The sequence below is a fragment of the Lepisosteus oculatus genome, chromosome 9 (assembly GCF_040954835.1).
Source record: "Lepisosteus oculatus isolate fLepOcu1 chromosome 9, fLepOcu1.hap2, whole genome shotgun sequence".
Taxonomy (NCBI): domain Eukaryota; kingdom Metazoa; phylum Chordata; class Actinopteri; order Semionotiformes; family Lepisosteidae; genus Lepisosteus; species Lepisosteus oculatus.
In genome coordinates, this window is record NC_090704.1 from 10,957,398 (window position 1) to 10,974,395 (window position 16,998).

A 16,998-nucleotide genomic window follows, 5' to 3' on the forward strand; every position below is an offset into this window, starting at 1 on the left:
GGAGCTTGGCTGAATAAGATGTTTTGCACCACAGGAGTATACTTCTGGAACTGAGACAACTTGTGTAGGTACAGCATTGCAGACCGTTTAAAACAGGATGTCTGGGATGAAACTCCTTTCAGGATTGCATTTCTCCATTTACAATGCTAAAATGAAATGTTCATATTGCTCAAACATGGGGGAAAAAAGGCTTTAGAGTACACTATTAATTTTGAAATAAAGTTTGCATAACTTCCATAGGAATGAGCAGTAATACTGAAATGTAGAACAGTAGTTTTTGTCATTATGTGCTTCTCTTTCAGTCCTTCAATTATTTCAAATTTGACAAAATTGTCATGCAGATAATTTAAAAACCAGTATCATCTGAGGGAAAAACCAGTCAGAAGAGAATTTTCTAAACAGATATTAAATTTATTTTGAAATCTGTATTGAAAGGAATACCTGACAAATCCTATACTCCCATCAGCTTATTACTTTATAAACCATGCTTTTTGGTGACTTGACACAGTTAAGGTATTCAGTGTTTTCAATATATACTAACCAAAACAGTCCGTAAAGGGGAGTTGGATATAGGTTCATTGCTTATATTGGCATATAATATGACTTTGCAATATCCAACATGATTTGGATATGAAATAACTAGCAAAATGTTTGCAACAGGTGATTTGGAAGGTTTCTCCAAATAAATCTCTGACAAGTGTTCTACTGATCTTGGGATTGTATTGATACTTTTGAGAATGTAATTACTAAAAGCATATTCTGCTTTTAGGTAATGGGGGCAATTGATGGCACAGTACTAAAACAGGCTAATAGTAAATCAGAAATCGAAGCACCTCAATAAAGAAATATGTCAAAACTAGGGATGCAGAGAAAAACTGTGGAATACCTGAATTACAATTTTGCCACATTAAAATTACACTGTAATGTAAAAAGAAAAGCACCAACTTAACACGAGTGAAGGCAATATTCTTATTCACAAAGATAAGGAGACATTCAAGAAGTCCATAAAAACCTGGAAAGGTTCATAAGGCACATTCTATTCGATATTGATATAAAAAAATGAAAGCTATATTCTCCAATACTATATAAACATTTCTCATTTTAGATCTGTAATGCTGTAAGAGTTGCTAGTTTACAGACCATCTACTGGAGATGGAGACAAAATAAAAACATGTAAAAGGGGCATGTACATATTTTATAACAAAAAATATATAGAAATGGCGTACATCTTTGAAACATTATATACCTTATTCTGTTTGGGTCAAAGATTCAAACAGACTGAACATTGATTTTCCCAACTTAAAGCTTTCTTAGGGAAATACAGTTTGGCATTTCTTACAACTGTAGGAACTGGCTATAGTTCTTACTTGGAAATTCCTAAACCTGTCTTCATGTATTCATAGACAACATAACTAATGCTCACAGCAGGAATAACCTTCATAAAGTTTGGGAGAATCCCCCTGTAGAGTCCAAAAAACCCTTCCTTGGTAACAATTTTCTTAGTTAAGCTGACCATGGACAGCTGTTCTGATCCTTCCAAGGAAGCTGAAAGAAAACATTCAAGATTTTGATCAAAAGAGATTCTGAATTAACACTTTAGTTTTAAACAAATCTTTTAAATGGGATTTACCAATGTAGCTTTCTTTTGTATGTTGTGTTTTTTACTTTACTCAAGTGATTCCTAATGTTAAGATATATTATTTTAGCAAGGACATGGTTATTTCTTAAATGAACTCCATTTAATGACAAAATGACAGAATTCACAAAAATGGAGAGATGAAACTTCAGACATTATGTCCTTGCCAACCTGGCATTCGTACATTTTAATTTACTACTGTGCAAACGTACCTTGTGCTTGCATCCGAGTTCTAATGAGAGCAAGAGGGTAACTAGCTATTTGTCCACAGGTGCTAGAAATGGTCCCACAACCAAGCAGAACAAGTATACCGGGGTTCGGAGAGTCCGTAGCATAGTGCGATAACCAGGCGTTCTTCAAACTCTGAAAAGAGAGAATGGTAAAGTGTATTAGCTATGATGATATTCATTTTTGTCATTCATTTTAGACAACTTAATGTTTTTACAACTCTATTATATGGCCCAAATCTTCATCTATAACGTACACCATGTCAAACATGAAAGCAATGGTTGAAAGAATAATAAGGGCATGTTACCCAGATTTGTTTCAGCTTTGTGAGTCAGTGTACACCTCTAATATATTGATGGAAGAAGATCACAATATACAAACCTCATAAATGGCCAGGTCAATCCCTGCATAAGGGATGATTCCCAGAATGTTAGGGACGTAGCCTTTGTAGAAGGCTTTCACACCTTCACGCTTTAGAATCTTCTTGGCACAATCAAACATTCCAGAGTACTGACCAGTCTTCCTTAAGGTCAGCCTGGTCTTCATCACCTGTGGTAATTAAAAAGATAAATTAACACTATAAAAAGAGACCAATTATCCCCAGACCTCAAGACTTTCTTTTAAGGGCTTCAAGGATTTTATCAATATTGCTTGCCATATCTCTGCCTGTTAAAGACCTTCCACAATTTTGCTTTTGAATACTTAGAAAGGTACACTACATGAAAATAAAACATTGTCCTTTCTGAACCATAGACTTAGATTATAAAAAAGAAAACAGAACAGACTTGAAAGCTGAGAGCTGCTGTTCAGAGTTTGCTTACCTCCATGGGATAGATGATGGTCTGTGCCGTAGCTCCAGCAAGGGATCCTGCCATAAACCTCTCATGGGTCCGAACCTTTCCCCCCTCTGAAGAAATTATTTTTTTATACTATCACAGAAAAGAGGACACAGTAAGGACAGAATACAACAAACAGCCTAGAATCCAAAACAGCAGAAATGCATATCAAAGTTTGGCTACAACTGTTGTGTCAAATGTGGTTCGTGTTGTAAGAGGTTTTTTTAGAAAAATAGCGTTTTACAGCTTTGGAGATTTGCGTCTTAAAAGTATATCCATTCATGAATTTGTACATACTGTAATATGACAAAATATTATATTTGTATAAGAAAATATTCCTGTGCAAAGTCAAGGAAGCTTAGCGAATAACAAATCATTGACCAATAAGTAGTACTTGTATAGAGCCACAGATCCAAAGTGTATTACAATGAGGAATTATGGTTGGGGCATAAAAGCACCTGTTGGGCAAAGAATGTGGTCCATATTCCAGTCTGAGTTCAACACCCCCAACATCAAAAACCTTTGTGCACTAGATATGTTAAAGGTTAACTCTAGGTCTGTAATCAAGCTACTATTAACTGCGAAATTAACGACTTCTGGATTCTTTCAGGTTGTCCCAACACACATGCAATTAACAGGAGTCTTTGTGAGCTTCACCCTGAACAGGTCCCGTCATCATTTAGTTACCACAGATAAAAGTTTTCTTTGTACTAAGGATGAAAAACACAAGTGGCATTACGTTTAGGTATCTACAAGTAATACAATTTAAAAACTGACTTCAATTTTTTCTTTGACAAAAAGAATTGTATGCACTTTTAAGATTAAGTAGCAAACCCTTTTCCCAGTCTTCAAGAAACATTCAGTTTAATAAGGATTTTCAAAATTAACTGAAATGCTCAGACCAGATACGGAAAGTCTTTTCAGAAGTGTGCCAATGTCCATACCTGCTCATATGCCATGAACTTTATAGCCGTCTCTGGTGCAATCTTGATAACATTGACTCCATTTCCTCGCCATAGTGACAACACTCCGCCTTCTTTCAGCATTTGTTTGAAGCCACTGACGAGGCCTATTTTGTTGGTCTTAGATGAATGCACCTAAAATGCAAGTAAAATATAAGTAAATTCACCTTTAACTACAACAAAGATTAACATTATACATACAGAATTGTATTTCTATGGGTTTTTTTCTCTGTTTTCAGAGCTCTGTTTTGTATAATTTTTATAGAATTTATATAAAAGGCGACTGTATAAAATTACAGGGTTGTCCTCTCACAATACTAACATCATTCATCACCCCTGCCCTGAGCTTAATCTGTGAGCTAGCATGAGCATGTCAGGATGGGGAATTAAAGCTCTCATGGTATTTAAAAGCATGGAAGGTGAACACTCTTGTTTAATTTAAAAGTGCTATATTTAAGAATTTTTGCAACTTCTCCGAAGCAGCCTGGCCCGCATTTGCAAGGTTGTATGTTTGATTTAATTAGCTTCTTAGATTTGGGTCAGAATTGAGTGAGCTTTAACCCTTACCTAAGCTCAAAAAGTGAGTTGGTGATCAACCACATTTCTGACCTAATTTTTTATTATAATAATGATATTCACTATTAGACGCTTAATCCAGAGTTAAAGTGTAACTATATTTAACAATCTTGTGCAAATAGAAATGGACACTTATGAAAGACACAGCAAAAAGGTCCCTTCAGTGCATCACATTTACAGTGTAAAAAACCACTGACAAAGCACACTCAAATTAAAGATCTCAGGAAGTCTTCACAGGTCAGTCACTCAACAACCAACCAGACGTTCTTTACCTGCATGAAAACTTTAATTCTGTCAAGAGGGGCAGTGCCAGTCCGAGAGACAGCTCCAGCCATTGCTCCTGCTGAAAGCTGTTTCCACCACATGCCTGTTGTCTTCTCCTCCTCTGTAAATTCATCAGGGATTGTAAGACTGTCTCCAATATCTAAAACCTAACAGACAAGATGCAACAACATAAAACAGTGTTCTATTTTAATATGAAATGCTTCAACAATACATTACAACTAATTCCAATTCACAGAGCAGTGCATGTTAATTCAAAAGTGAAAGTTCCAACAACTACACAATCTTGCATCTATGAAGTTAAGTAAAAACCTGGGGATAAATATAGAACGATACCTCTTCTCAGGCCTTCAAATAATGATAAAAGACTATGCAGGTTTCAGTTGCTGAAAGAGATTAAGAATGGGAAAAATAACATTTTATGCTACTATTTTAAAAAAAGGTCAGGGTGAATTTGACTTTGGATTATACCAATACTGACTGACATAATGAAATAAATTATAATCAGAACACTTCCTCACTTTGAATACATTTATAAACAATGATTAAGCTTGCAAACTACAGTCTGATTGCTGAACTTTTTATTGCCAGTATCATCTACCACAGATGGTTGTAATGTTCAAAAGTTGCTTTAAAACCTTTGATTTGTTTGTACTCCATTAAATATTCTTTCAACCTAACCTACAGAAAGTACTTATCTTAGTTACCTCTGTGATGCCTACTTAAAATAAATACTCGACAGACAAGCACATTAATTTTGTGTTATTGATGTCAGCTTCTGAAACCTACCATTTCATAGATACGATATTTCCATCATCCTCAAAAGTCAATGAATCCTGATTCAGGCCTGATCCCTGAAATAAACACCCAGTGGCTTCTCTCAAAACAGAACTGTGCCACTGTGGTCTTTCCACATCACAAGTACCCCTCTTCACCTGAGCCCAGAGTACAGACCATCTTTTTAAAACCTAATCCCCTCGAGAAAATTGTAGATTAGTTTAGATTATATAGGTTTATCTTTGCAAGACCCACTGTCTTCAAGTCACAGAAAACTACATGAATATTGAATAGTTGTAATAAAATATTATTTTCTTACACACAAACTGTAGCTATTTCCGCCAGTGGAGTATACATACAGTATTCTTTTCTTCAAGGATATAAAAAAACATTATACAGTCTGCTTTGGTATGCTTTCATCATAAAGCCTTCCAAGAGAGCATGTGGTCAGGTCTAAAGTGCCTTAAGGAGAAAAATCTGGTAGCCATGCTAATTTACAGTAATTATGTAATCAATGCAAGAGCAGAAAAATAACCAATTTAATGGTACCAAACAGCTCAAGTAGGCGACTGTTAAAAATCATAACACTGATGAGGGTTATTTTTTAAAGGTGTCATTTAACTTTGCAAGACCGTTTTCAGAGACCTTCTATAATCATTCACATTCATTATCTTAGCAGTACTGCAATGCTTTATTAGAAGCTTGATCCCCTACTTCTCTTTAACAGTTATTAATGGAATGCCAAGTAGCTTAGCGAACCACTGCCAAATTTCAGACCTTCTCTTACACTTTATGACATAAAGGTTAAAGTGTGTAATTCAATTCATTCATGTCACCATAGCTTATCTTCCAGAGTGTAATTAGTAGAGATTTCAATAGAATTGGAACCACTTCATTAACTTTCCTGACCAATGTGCTAACATTCACATTTTTTTTCTCACAGATGACAGAAAGAAATTGGTTCCTAAAAAAAAACACATTTTCTCTCGTCGAAGCAAACTGTTTCTACAGGAAAATATCTGCAGCAGGATGCACAGCTGCATGAAACATGAGTTAACAGATGTCACAAATGGCTCTAGTTGAATAAGTTGCCCCCAGTGGAATGTTTCTGGCAGAAAAGTACTCTGAATCATGGGCCCCACACCTTGCTGTGTGAAACCTACCAGGCAGTCTGATAATAACATTAATAATTGCTTACACTTATATAGCGCTTTTCTGGACACTCCACTCAAAGCGCTTTACAGGTAATGGGGACCAATGTGCAGCATCCATGCTGCGACTGCAGCCATAGTGCGCCAGAATGCTCAATACACATCAGCTATCAGCTGGGAGGAGAACAGAGTAATTAAGCCAATTCATAGATGGGGATTATTAGGAGGCCAAGACTGGTAAGGGCCAATGGGAAATTTAGCCAGGACACTGGGGTTACACCCCAACTCTTTTTTAGAAACGCCCTGGGATTTTTAATGACCACATAGAGTCAGGACCTCGGTTTTACGCGTCAACCAAAGGACGACGCCTTTTTATGGTATAGTGTCCCTGTCACTATACTGGGGCATTAGGACCCACATAGACCGCAGGGTGAGCGCCCACTGCTGGCCTCACTAACACCTCTTCCAGCAGCAACCCTCGTTTTCCAGCTTCAGTGGGGTGCCAGTTGTGAGTTGCAGGGTGATATGGCTGCTGAAAAAAAAGTTCTCTTAAGTTCCCTGAAGGCCTACTCCCTACAGACTCACCGAGGAGTGCTTCCAGTAACGGATGATCTCCTGGATGTTAGTGGCAGGATTGAGGAGAAAGTGCTCACGCCATTCATTCCAGTCTACCGTCATGGTCCCATCAGCATCAATGCTAGAAATAAAAGACATTAAATAAGTAAATAACACTAGTACAGCCAGAAAGCTTGGTATATATTCACAGCTCCTGCTCTTCTCCTCTCCTGCTCATCTTCCTTTTCAGATTCAAATGCACAATGACCAAACACAGACTAAAGCGTGGGATTAAATTCTTCTTCTTCTCTGGTTTGCAATTACTATATGTTGCCAGCATGACAGCAACCGAATATCTTTAAAAGATAAGAAAAAAACAATTACAAATTTAAGGTAAGACAAACTGGAGGGTTTTTTTTGCACTTTAATTATGTTATTGTATTACTACAATGTAAGCCCTTCAAATATCTTCCTCACTTCATATTTCAAATCCCAGCTCTTGCTGATGTAGGATCAGTGATAATTCCATTTCCATTTTTTTGGGCTTCTCATCCACACTGCTCATTCAGAACATCAGTCCTAATGTACATTTTGACTTATTTTTCATCTTAATCAGAATGGAATTTTTACCCTCTCCTATTACCCTCTCCTGCTTCAATTGACCTTGAATACACTGAAAGCATAAGGAAGTTTCTAAACAAGAGGCCACTTGACCTATCAAGCCTTTTGATATTTAGTAGCTAACTGATCCTAGGATCTCATCAAGCCATTTCTTTAAAGAGAGCAGGATATCGACTTTAACTACATAGCTAAGTAGCTTGTTCCGTATTTCCACAACCCTTTGAGCAAAAAGTGCCTCCTCTTCTTGGACAGGTTGACTAGCTTTTCTAGTTAATCGCTTTTAATTAGATTACATTAAGTGGATTAAACAGTAAGTGGTCACTGATAACAGAAAACCAAAATAACAAACTATCTTTTTTAAAGTACGGTATTACCGCACTGTGACAGATTCAGAAACAATGGATAAAATCTGTGGAGGCCTACTGCATGGCTAGCCTCCTGACCACCCAGTGAAAATGGACTCCAATTCTCCATTTCAGGCTATTGTCTAGATGCGTCTCAATTTATTTTGTATGTAGGTGTAAGAAGTTTATATCTAATCCTGGCTTTAAGGGTGGTGAGACAAGGAAGTGAGCTAATTTGAGTGTAATTCAGATAACAGAATTTTGTAAAGAAGCTGGATGTGCAATGTGTATGGTATAAAGAAACTGATATACCGTAAAAAAGCAAACATAAACTAGTGCAATTCTTATTAAAATTCAATGTCAGGTGCAATGAGTGGATCAATGTGTTTTTATTTAATAATTATATTGCTACAATATTGTTTTACTTCCCCTTATTAACAAGTTAAATCAAAGTGTTGCTATATTTTAACAGAATATATTTAAGACTGTGCACTTAAACACAGCACATACAGCAGAAAACACTATTTTAAAATAAATCAATATAAGCCCAAATATGAATTATCTACAATTCAATTGACAAGAATTCTGACCTTCATCTTAAGTATCCTTAATTCATGTCCTGAATGTGTGCCTATTGCACACAGTAAAAATAAAAACAAATGTAAAGCACTTTTTCTTTCACATGCCCAAAGGCACATGCTTTCCTTTTTATCATCTGTACTGCAGAAGAACTTTTCTGCAGTAGTACGTTACTTATAAACGGTCTCCACCCAATAAAGTTGATAAAACATCGTAAAAGATGAAAAGCCAAATTCCTGGTGTAATTGAAAATAAGAAACAGAAGCAGTCATGTACACCTTTACTGTAATAAAAACTGAAGCACAATGCTCTCTTAAAAGTTGTTTTTTAATCTCCTTTAAGGAATAATGCTTCATAAATAAAGAACACCTGAAGAAGGCTCCAAGGCCGAAGTGTTGCATTTTCTTTCTTCTCTTTTCAGCATGGAATAAACCTATTACTTGTTCCTTTGCAGGCTAAAATGTAATTTAACATTTTATATGACAAGAACCAACATCCCTAATCTGCATGTACATTTAAATAATCTAAGGATGCATATGTGACATAGCTCAATACATTTGTCTTTTGTTTTAATTCACTCTGCAAGGATCCCAGTCTCATGTGTCCATGTGATCCTGACAATAGACCCAGGACAGCAGGATCCCAGCCTCTGATGTTGCAGAGATGTTGCTCAGAGTTCTTGTTTTTCGCTCCACCCTGCCCATATGGTCTACAGTAGCTGTACAACACCATTAATGGTTGTACTGCATAATTCTATAATGCGGTAAACTGTCATAACGGGAGCTACAGCAAAAAATTAATTTGACTGATTATTTTGCAAGCAGGATCTCTAAAGCAAGGCCTCTTTCAATACTAAACCAAAATAAAAGAACCTCATCCTAGTCATAACTTATATTTCAATGTCTTTAGAAAGTATCGCTACCAACACAGTATACAATGATATTCATCACAATTAATGAAGTTGCTTTTATTTCAGATTATTGTTATTCACAAGTACCATATTTTATGTGGGCCATGAGTTTGCTTAATGAAGATATTTCATTATTACAGATGTTGAATACCCCAGGAATTCAATCTCTTTGATAACCCTGCCATCAGGGGTCTATTTTTCTTTCATTATATCCTTTTGAAGAAAACAAATGTGGCAGCCCATGTAGAAAGGTGCCTTTTAGTTATTCAATTCAGTTGTTTATAAAAATAAACTGAATTGAATTTAGTTATACCAATGGGATTTTACAGCATGGTTAATAAAATACACAAGTACTATAAACCACTACTCTGTGTGGGTGTGCAAACCTCTGAAGAATCTTTTTGGCCTCCTCTGCACTTATGTCCATTCCAAGGTCTTCAAGAGCCTGCTTGATCTCAGAGGCATCAATACATCCTAGAAAAAAAAAAAAGTATTTCCCTTAGCATTGTCATTGTTCAACTAAAATTTCTTGATTTCAAAATTCAGTTAGACAAAACACCAGCAAACTAAATACTTCAATTAAGAATGATTCCACTCTGTCCTTTCATCAGTAATATAAAACCAATTTGTTCCCATCTAACAGTCACATTGTGATTTCTGTAGCTCTACTAAAGGAAAGCATAATCCTTGATTTTAATTTTCCAAAAACCCTCCTTACTGCTATTACTAAAGCAAATAGGCATATTCAATACATGAATGCAAGTTAAAAACATTTTGTATACAGGAAAAAGTTCCTGCAGGAGATTAGACATTATCTGCCACAGAATTAAATCACAGTCTAAAGTGCAAGGTCTGGAATTTTTCCACATACAAAGACAAGCGATTTAAATGCTAACAGTAATTATTTGATCAAAGTACGTTTTGTAACACTTCTATTTACTGCAAACTGGAAATAAATACTAAGATTTAAAATCCATACATGTATAAATTAACTGTATATTTACACAATATAATCAGCTGTTTAATCATACAGTATACTTTCATTATCCTTGAAAGAAACATACCATCTTTGTTTTTGTCTAAGCTTTTGAAAGTCAGTCGCAATTTCTTTTCATGTTCTACGAGATATCTGGAGAACTCCTTCAAATCCAGCCCCCCATCCTTGTTTCTGTCTCCAGATGAAACTATTTTCTAAAACGAGAATGAAAACAAAAGACAATGAACAGCATTAGGTACTGTATCTGTATCCACTATACTCATCCAAATACAAAGATCAGTTAAAACAATGGGGATGTTACAACAGACTTTAAAGTAAGCAAAAGAAAATTAAACATGACAGAAAAGAAAAACATACAAATCTTCACACATTTTTGTTCTGCCTAAAGTTTTCATTTTTTAAGCAAATAAATATTAAATTTTAATATTTAATATTTAAATAGTACATATTTCCACGTTATTTCACCCAAGCAGGGAGTCACAGATTTGAAAGCTATGATTTCAAAATTGGAAAAGAAGACTGTGGTATGTTTTCCACATTTCTTGTCTTTGTTATCAGTTTATTTTTATACAAAAAGTGTGGAAATGGAATTACTGTTTTTCTGCTTTGGTTTTCTGAAGAGAAGTGGTGCTTTGTTAAAGGGTTATAAGGATCCAAAGCAATGCTGTACCTTTAGGAAGTTAGCTAATGAGGTGCATACTGTGCCACCTACTGGTTGGATTCCAAGTGTAGGTACATATTATAAACTCAGTAATTTTCTCATGAAAAAATGACAATACAGCATATTATAATTAAGATGGAAAGGCAAACATTTCACAAAAAGGCAGAACAATTTTAATTAGGTTTTACCATAAAATACACTATTCACTTTTTACAATATTTTCACCCAAAGAAAGCCATATAATGATAGCACAACACCCTGTAAACATACCCTATTTAAATGTATCTTCTAATATGAAATAAACCATACATTTAGTATTTGTGTACAATTTGCAAGAACACAACAGTATTCACTTACTTGAATCCAATGCAATAAAAAGTGTATAACAATATTCCTATTCCATGCTATTATAATGCAAAATGGATTTTAATGGTCATATCAGTGAAAAGTATTAAATTTTAATTACTTAAATTAGGTACAAGGAACAACATTTATGCAATTGAGAATGAACATGACAGTGTTCACTGTAAAGATGGAAAAAGGTCAAATACACTACAGCAGTGGTTCTCAAACTGTGGTACGCGTACCGGCAGTGGTACGTGGAGTGCCGCCAGGTGGTATGCCATATGACCCTGGAACTGTGTCGTGTGCTCTGAAAAATCGGGACGGTTTTCATATTTTGTATTTTAATACGTGTCGAATACGCAGCCTACGTACTACGATACAGTGCGCGCTAACACTTCAGTGGACACAAGAGATACTCTGCAATTCTATACCACTCTATAGGAATGCGTGCTACGGATGCAAGTGACCAATTGTATTTAAAAAAAGCTACTGTATCTCCAGCAAATAGGGAGAAAGGAGAATGTGCGTGATTTTGGAACTATGCTAACATTCTAAACACAGGAATGCATAGAAATGCGTGCTACGAACGCAGGTAATCTTGTGAGCACACGAAAGCGTGATAACAGAAAAATATTTAAGAACTGTTCTAATTTGAGAAAAATACACCGAGCGTCTCTGTGTTTCGCTCCCATACGCATGAAAGAAAAACTTTAAATAAATACGGAAATAAAAACGGAAACGCGGAAAAATGCAAGCTTGCGTATTGCTAAAGCAGGTAAGCTACACTATTTTTGAAGAACCTTATTTACTGTTGGCAAAAGAGCTGCCACGTATTATGTGTAGAGAAAAAGCTGCTAAACAGCTCGACCTGCTGCCCCCCTCCCCCTGAAAGACACAGTCATTCATAGAATTATTGAAATGAAGGATTACATCAAAAGTACACTGATAGAGCGCATTAAGATGAGCAGATGTTTTTCACTGCAATTAGATGAGTCTGTAGTCGATTTGGGCAATTTGCTCGTTTACGTTAGACACGAGTTTGAGGGCATGTCCCATGAGGACTTTCTGTTCTTTAAACCGCTACCAACAGGAACTACAGGAGAGCACATATTTCAGCTTCTGAATGAATTTATCGAAGAGAATGGCCTCGACTGGATAAAATGCGTCTGAGTGTGTACAGACGGTGCTAGAGCAATGACAAGCCAACATAACGGTGTACTTGCACGAATTAGAGGTTGCTCCAAAAATTAATGTACGCATTACAACATCCACCGCGAGACCTTTGCCGTCAAGAAAATGCCTGACGATTTAATATCTGTTAGACACAGTTGTGAATTGTATCAAGGCTCGAAAAATTAATTCACATCTGCTTTGCTCAACTAAACAGGCTCACCTCTCTCACTGAAATGGTGCTTTTTTATTAGTTGTTGTTAATGTTTTTTTTCTTCTGTAAAACACCTTGAGAAGCCACCTTTAAAGGCGCTACATCAAATAAAGTTTACTATTATAATATTTATTATATGTATGTGTGAGTGTGTGTGCACGCGCGCTCATGTTGGTCATTGAGAATTTCTGGGGTTCCTATGAGATGATGACTTGTAGGTGGTACCTGGATGCTTTGGTTGGATTAGGGGTGGTACTTGGTCCAAAAAGTTTGAGAACCACTGCACTACAGTAAACTGAACTCTTACCTATTAAAGGGGGTCAAGAAGTCAGGCTAAGAAATTGTTACCTCCACTGCAACAAGCAGCCTATGTCTAAAACCTAAGGAATGTTTATGGTTTGCTCCATGTTTGAACAAGAGGAGTGTCTTATTCCTGGCCTCACCTAAGCACTAATAACTTGCTCAGCCAGTCTGAACCCTCTGAGGAAAATTATAAGAAAGCCTTATCGCAGTAGATAATAAACAAATGAGCAAACCACACACAAGCCTTTGGTCCTAAATATCTATGTTTTCAGGCACCCTCAATAATTTTAATGAATCAGCAAGCAGTTATACTGAGTGTCAAAGAATTATCAGAAAATTCAATTATCAGGAAAACTATAGTATTTTTGCAGCATGTGCACAGACTTCCTTTTGGTCATGACATATTGTACAAGTACATTCTTTATGTTAATGATCATTAATTATCAACAGAGGGTCTACTGTAAAAGTCACAGGCCAGTAGCATGTGAGCCCCCCATTGGAAGCAATACATCTGTGATGTACATTTGATGCTCTCTTGTGGGACTCCTATTGCTCTCGCAGAGCCTGGGCAAGTGAGCTCCCAGGCCTACAAGCCCTAGACTCCACACATTGTTCCAACACATCCCACAGATGTTCCACGAGGATCATGCCTGGCACACAGAAACTCTATGGCCCAACTGTCAATTTCTGCAGCCTGTACAAGACCCAACATTACATAAACAGCACGAGGACATGCTTTGTGTTGCTGGAATGTTGTCGTGTAAAGGGAGGATTGGTCCTGGTGAGACCCCAGGACCGGATTAATATGGTGCTGTCCAGTCCAGTTGCCATAAGTCACTTGCTGCAGCCTGGCATTTCCAATACTGTGGAACTGTCACTGAGAATACTGATCTTGGCGTGGTGTTGTGACTCATGGTCTCCCAGTTCATGGCCTATCATTAAAGGAATGTGTTTGGCATTAACACTATGCCAGGATAGAAACTGCTGGCTGTGAACACTATATGGACTTAATGTAGCTTACAATGTATTGATGCAAACATGCACTGTTCTCTTAATAAGTGGGGCATATTGATTCCTTTCCATGATCTTCTTCCTTGATTTTAACCAGGCTTGACATTAAACGCGTTACATCATCCCACCCCTATGTCCATTCAACTGTCTCACCAATCAGGTACGTTACTGCATAAGCAGTCAGGATCACTGAAGTGTTTCATGGTCAGTCATGAATAATGAATGAATCAATATATTGCCAAAACTGGAATATCCAAAATTCATACCCTTTATTTTTTGAAGAAAAAAAAACATGCATAAGTAAAATTATTTTAAAAGTGACTAATATTAAGTGATTAACTGTAATTCATGCTCCCTAACAGTAAAAAGAGCAATCTGCGATCTGGTTTTGTCATTTCACCACTTTTTAAATGATAAAATCTACCACCTACCATTTGCTTCCTTTAGATTTATGATTTTTTTAAGACTTTGGCTCACCAGTACAATATCTATCACTGGATAGGACTTTTACCATTTATTACCTGACACATGGTTTACTAAGGCGTTTGGGTTAAAGTACAAGACGTCCCATATAAGAAATTTTAAGAAGAAAAAAAATTAATAAAGGACTTAAAGGCATAACCAAAAACTAATTATTTAAGCATACCTAAAAGAACAAGCATGTGGCTTCCTGAATTTCTCTATGCCTCTTAATAGTTTTCTGTGGGTGTGGACATAGCATACATTATGCATAGAATGCACTGTTTTTTTTTGCAGTAATCCTTTTATCTGAGTATGCTTCTGTATTGAATCTTACTACAGCAAAATCCCATTCTCCACCACAAGGAACACATCTAATATTCTATTTCTCTCATCTCTAGTCGTTCAGTCTTCAATTTTAAGTATCAAATTTTGTTCATGTTTTGTTTATATTTGACTATACATACACAAGATGCAGACATATATTTTTTTGCCGGCCATGCTGGAAACTATTTTTATATGAAACAAGGCACTATACATTGCTTTACTAGCTTTTTAGTGGTTATGGCGTTTCAGATGGGTGGAACTTACACATTTACAAAAGAGGAAGCACGTTGTATTAAAAAAAGAGAAATGTAACCGACAATCCCATTAAAGGTTCATTTAAAGTTCGGTTATAAAAAAGCGTGCATTAAATCAAAAAGATAACTTTTAATGAAAGCTATGCACCAAAGTATATAATCTGCATGTCGCTCTTGACAATTAACAACAACAACACCTTTTACATTTTACTCAACAAATATTAGCTTTGGAACATAAGCTCTCCTCTCTCAAACAATGCGCAACACAAATTTAAAAACAATATATGAGAACAGTAAAAAATATGTTGCAAATGCAGTCCTTGTAGGTGGATTACCTGTGCAGCACCTTTCCCCAGAGTCGTGCCCATTGCCTCTAGGCCCTCTTTCAGCTCCGAAACATCTACTTTTCCATCTTTATTGGTGTCCAGCTTCTTAAAGAGTTCTTCGTATTTCTTTTTGTTCTCCGCATCAAAGCAACGTGAGTCAGTGAAAACCAGTCTTCTTACAGCCTGATACATTTTTGCTGCTACCAAAAATAAAACAACAGAAAAGGGCCTGTATTTGAGGGTTTTGTTACGCAATATATACAAATATATAGGGAAAAACTTGCAATAGCAGAGCTAGTTCGTATTCAGCTAGAGCATTACCCGGGAAGCTTTTACTTCCTTTATCTTCTGCCTACCTATTAACCGAGACTCACAGAAACAAGAAACGTCACTTTTCCATAAGGTCGATCGAATTTGGCTGACTATACTGACGTTTTTATGAAGGGACAAGAATCGTCGGATCCTCCAGAATCAAACGTAGAGGAAAAATGGGAGTCTTCTTGGCAGCTCTGCAGCTATGGAGAAGTGCATTTTTTTAAAATCTACGCCACACCCTACACGGATGAGTCTGCTAGTATACTTTCTGTTTGTTTAAGATCACAGTAATTATCCGAATTCTTATTCAGATTGTATTTTTCAATTATGTATGCTACACAAACAGATTTATAACATTTAAAGGAAAGTAAACAACAATCGCCGTTGCCTGTAACCGTAAACAACAGTAAAGCAACCTTTTGTGAAACACAGGGTGTCACATTTCTGTTGGTCTGATGGGCTGTTTTCTCCAGGGTACTTACAACTGGAGAAAAGACTAAAATGGCTACGAAAGAATGTAACATGTATTTTAATACTGTACTATTTGCTGCTGGTATTCTCCTCACTCTTAAAGATACGCATATCTTTAATGCTAGCCCTGTGCTAATCATTGAACAACCGCAATTAATGAAAACTACGTTTATGACTAATGATAAATTCGTGGCAAGTGGGGTAATTTCGTTAAACTGCAATTACACTACATGGAATTACAGTGTTACATTTTTATTTAAATTGTGTGTCCATCGTATTTTTAGGGACGCTTATGTAAAGGAAGGCAATAACACAAACACCATGGCTATTATGGGCAATTAAATATTCTTTGGAGAGCTGAGTATAATAACAACAAAGATCAGCAATCTGAATCATCTATAGTTGTGGTATCCAAAGAAAAGGCTCCTGGAATCTTACATTTGAGACATCTAAAAAAAGGAAGTATTGAAACAAAGCAACGTAAAATTCAGCTGTGTTTAGCTCGATTATTTTTGCCACAAAACGTGATGGTGATACTTCAACACCATGTGGTATTCATTCAGAAATGTCTCGTTCTAACCTTTGAGTAATATTCAGTTCCTTTTTTGTCTCTTCCTGAGCTCCATGAGTCGCTATGAGTCAGGCTGAGCAGAGAAACAGCTGAACAGTCAAGTTTGTTGGCCTTTAC

At 36.4% G+C, this 16,998-nt stretch overlaps 1 protein-coding gene across 2 annotated transcripts; it reads right to left on the reverse strand.

Annotated features, from left to right (window-relative positions):
• Window positions 1-390: 390 nt before the first annotated feature.
• slc25a24 (solute carrier family 25 member 24) lies at window positions 391-16,069 on the reverse strand. Of its 2 annotated transcripts, none has more exons than XM_006634876.3 (11): window positions 15,881-16,069; window positions 15,534-15,724; window positions 10,522-10,648; window positions 9,844-9,931; window positions 7,034-7,145; window positions 4,511-4,669; window positions 3,645-3,797; window positions 2,686-2,793; window positions 2,246-2,413; window positions 1,849-1,999; window positions 391-1,545 (listed from the first exon to the last, which is right to left on the reverse strand). In XM_006634876.3, the coding sequence occupies exons 2-11, from the start codon at window positions 15,714-15,716 to the stop codon at window positions 1,364-1,366; spliced, it is 1,431 nt and encodes a 476-aa protein (XP_006634939.1). In that variant the 5' UTR covers window positions 15,717-15,724; window positions 15,881-16,069; the 3' UTR covers window positions 391-1,363. The 2 variants fall into 2 exon arrangements, with proteins under 2 accessions (XP_006634939.1, XP_015211082.1); XM_015355596.2 differs by having other exon boundaries at window positions 15,957-16,066.
• Between the last annotated feature and the right edge of the window lie 929 nt (window positions 16,070-16,998).

Coding starts and splice junctions, on each gene's coding strand:
- slc25a24 (XM_006634876.3), bottom strand. CDS start 15,716: ATGTATCAGGCTGTAAGAAGACTGGTTTTCACTGACTCACGTTGCTTT. Junction 9,932..10,521: donor CTTAGACAAAAACAAAGATG/GTATGTTTCTTT, acceptor TTTTTTTTCTAG/GATGTATTGATGCCTCTGAG. Junction 7,146..9,843: donor GCCAAAAAGATTCTTCAGAG/GTTTGCACACCC, acceptor TTTTATTTCTAG/CATTGATGCTGATGGGACCA.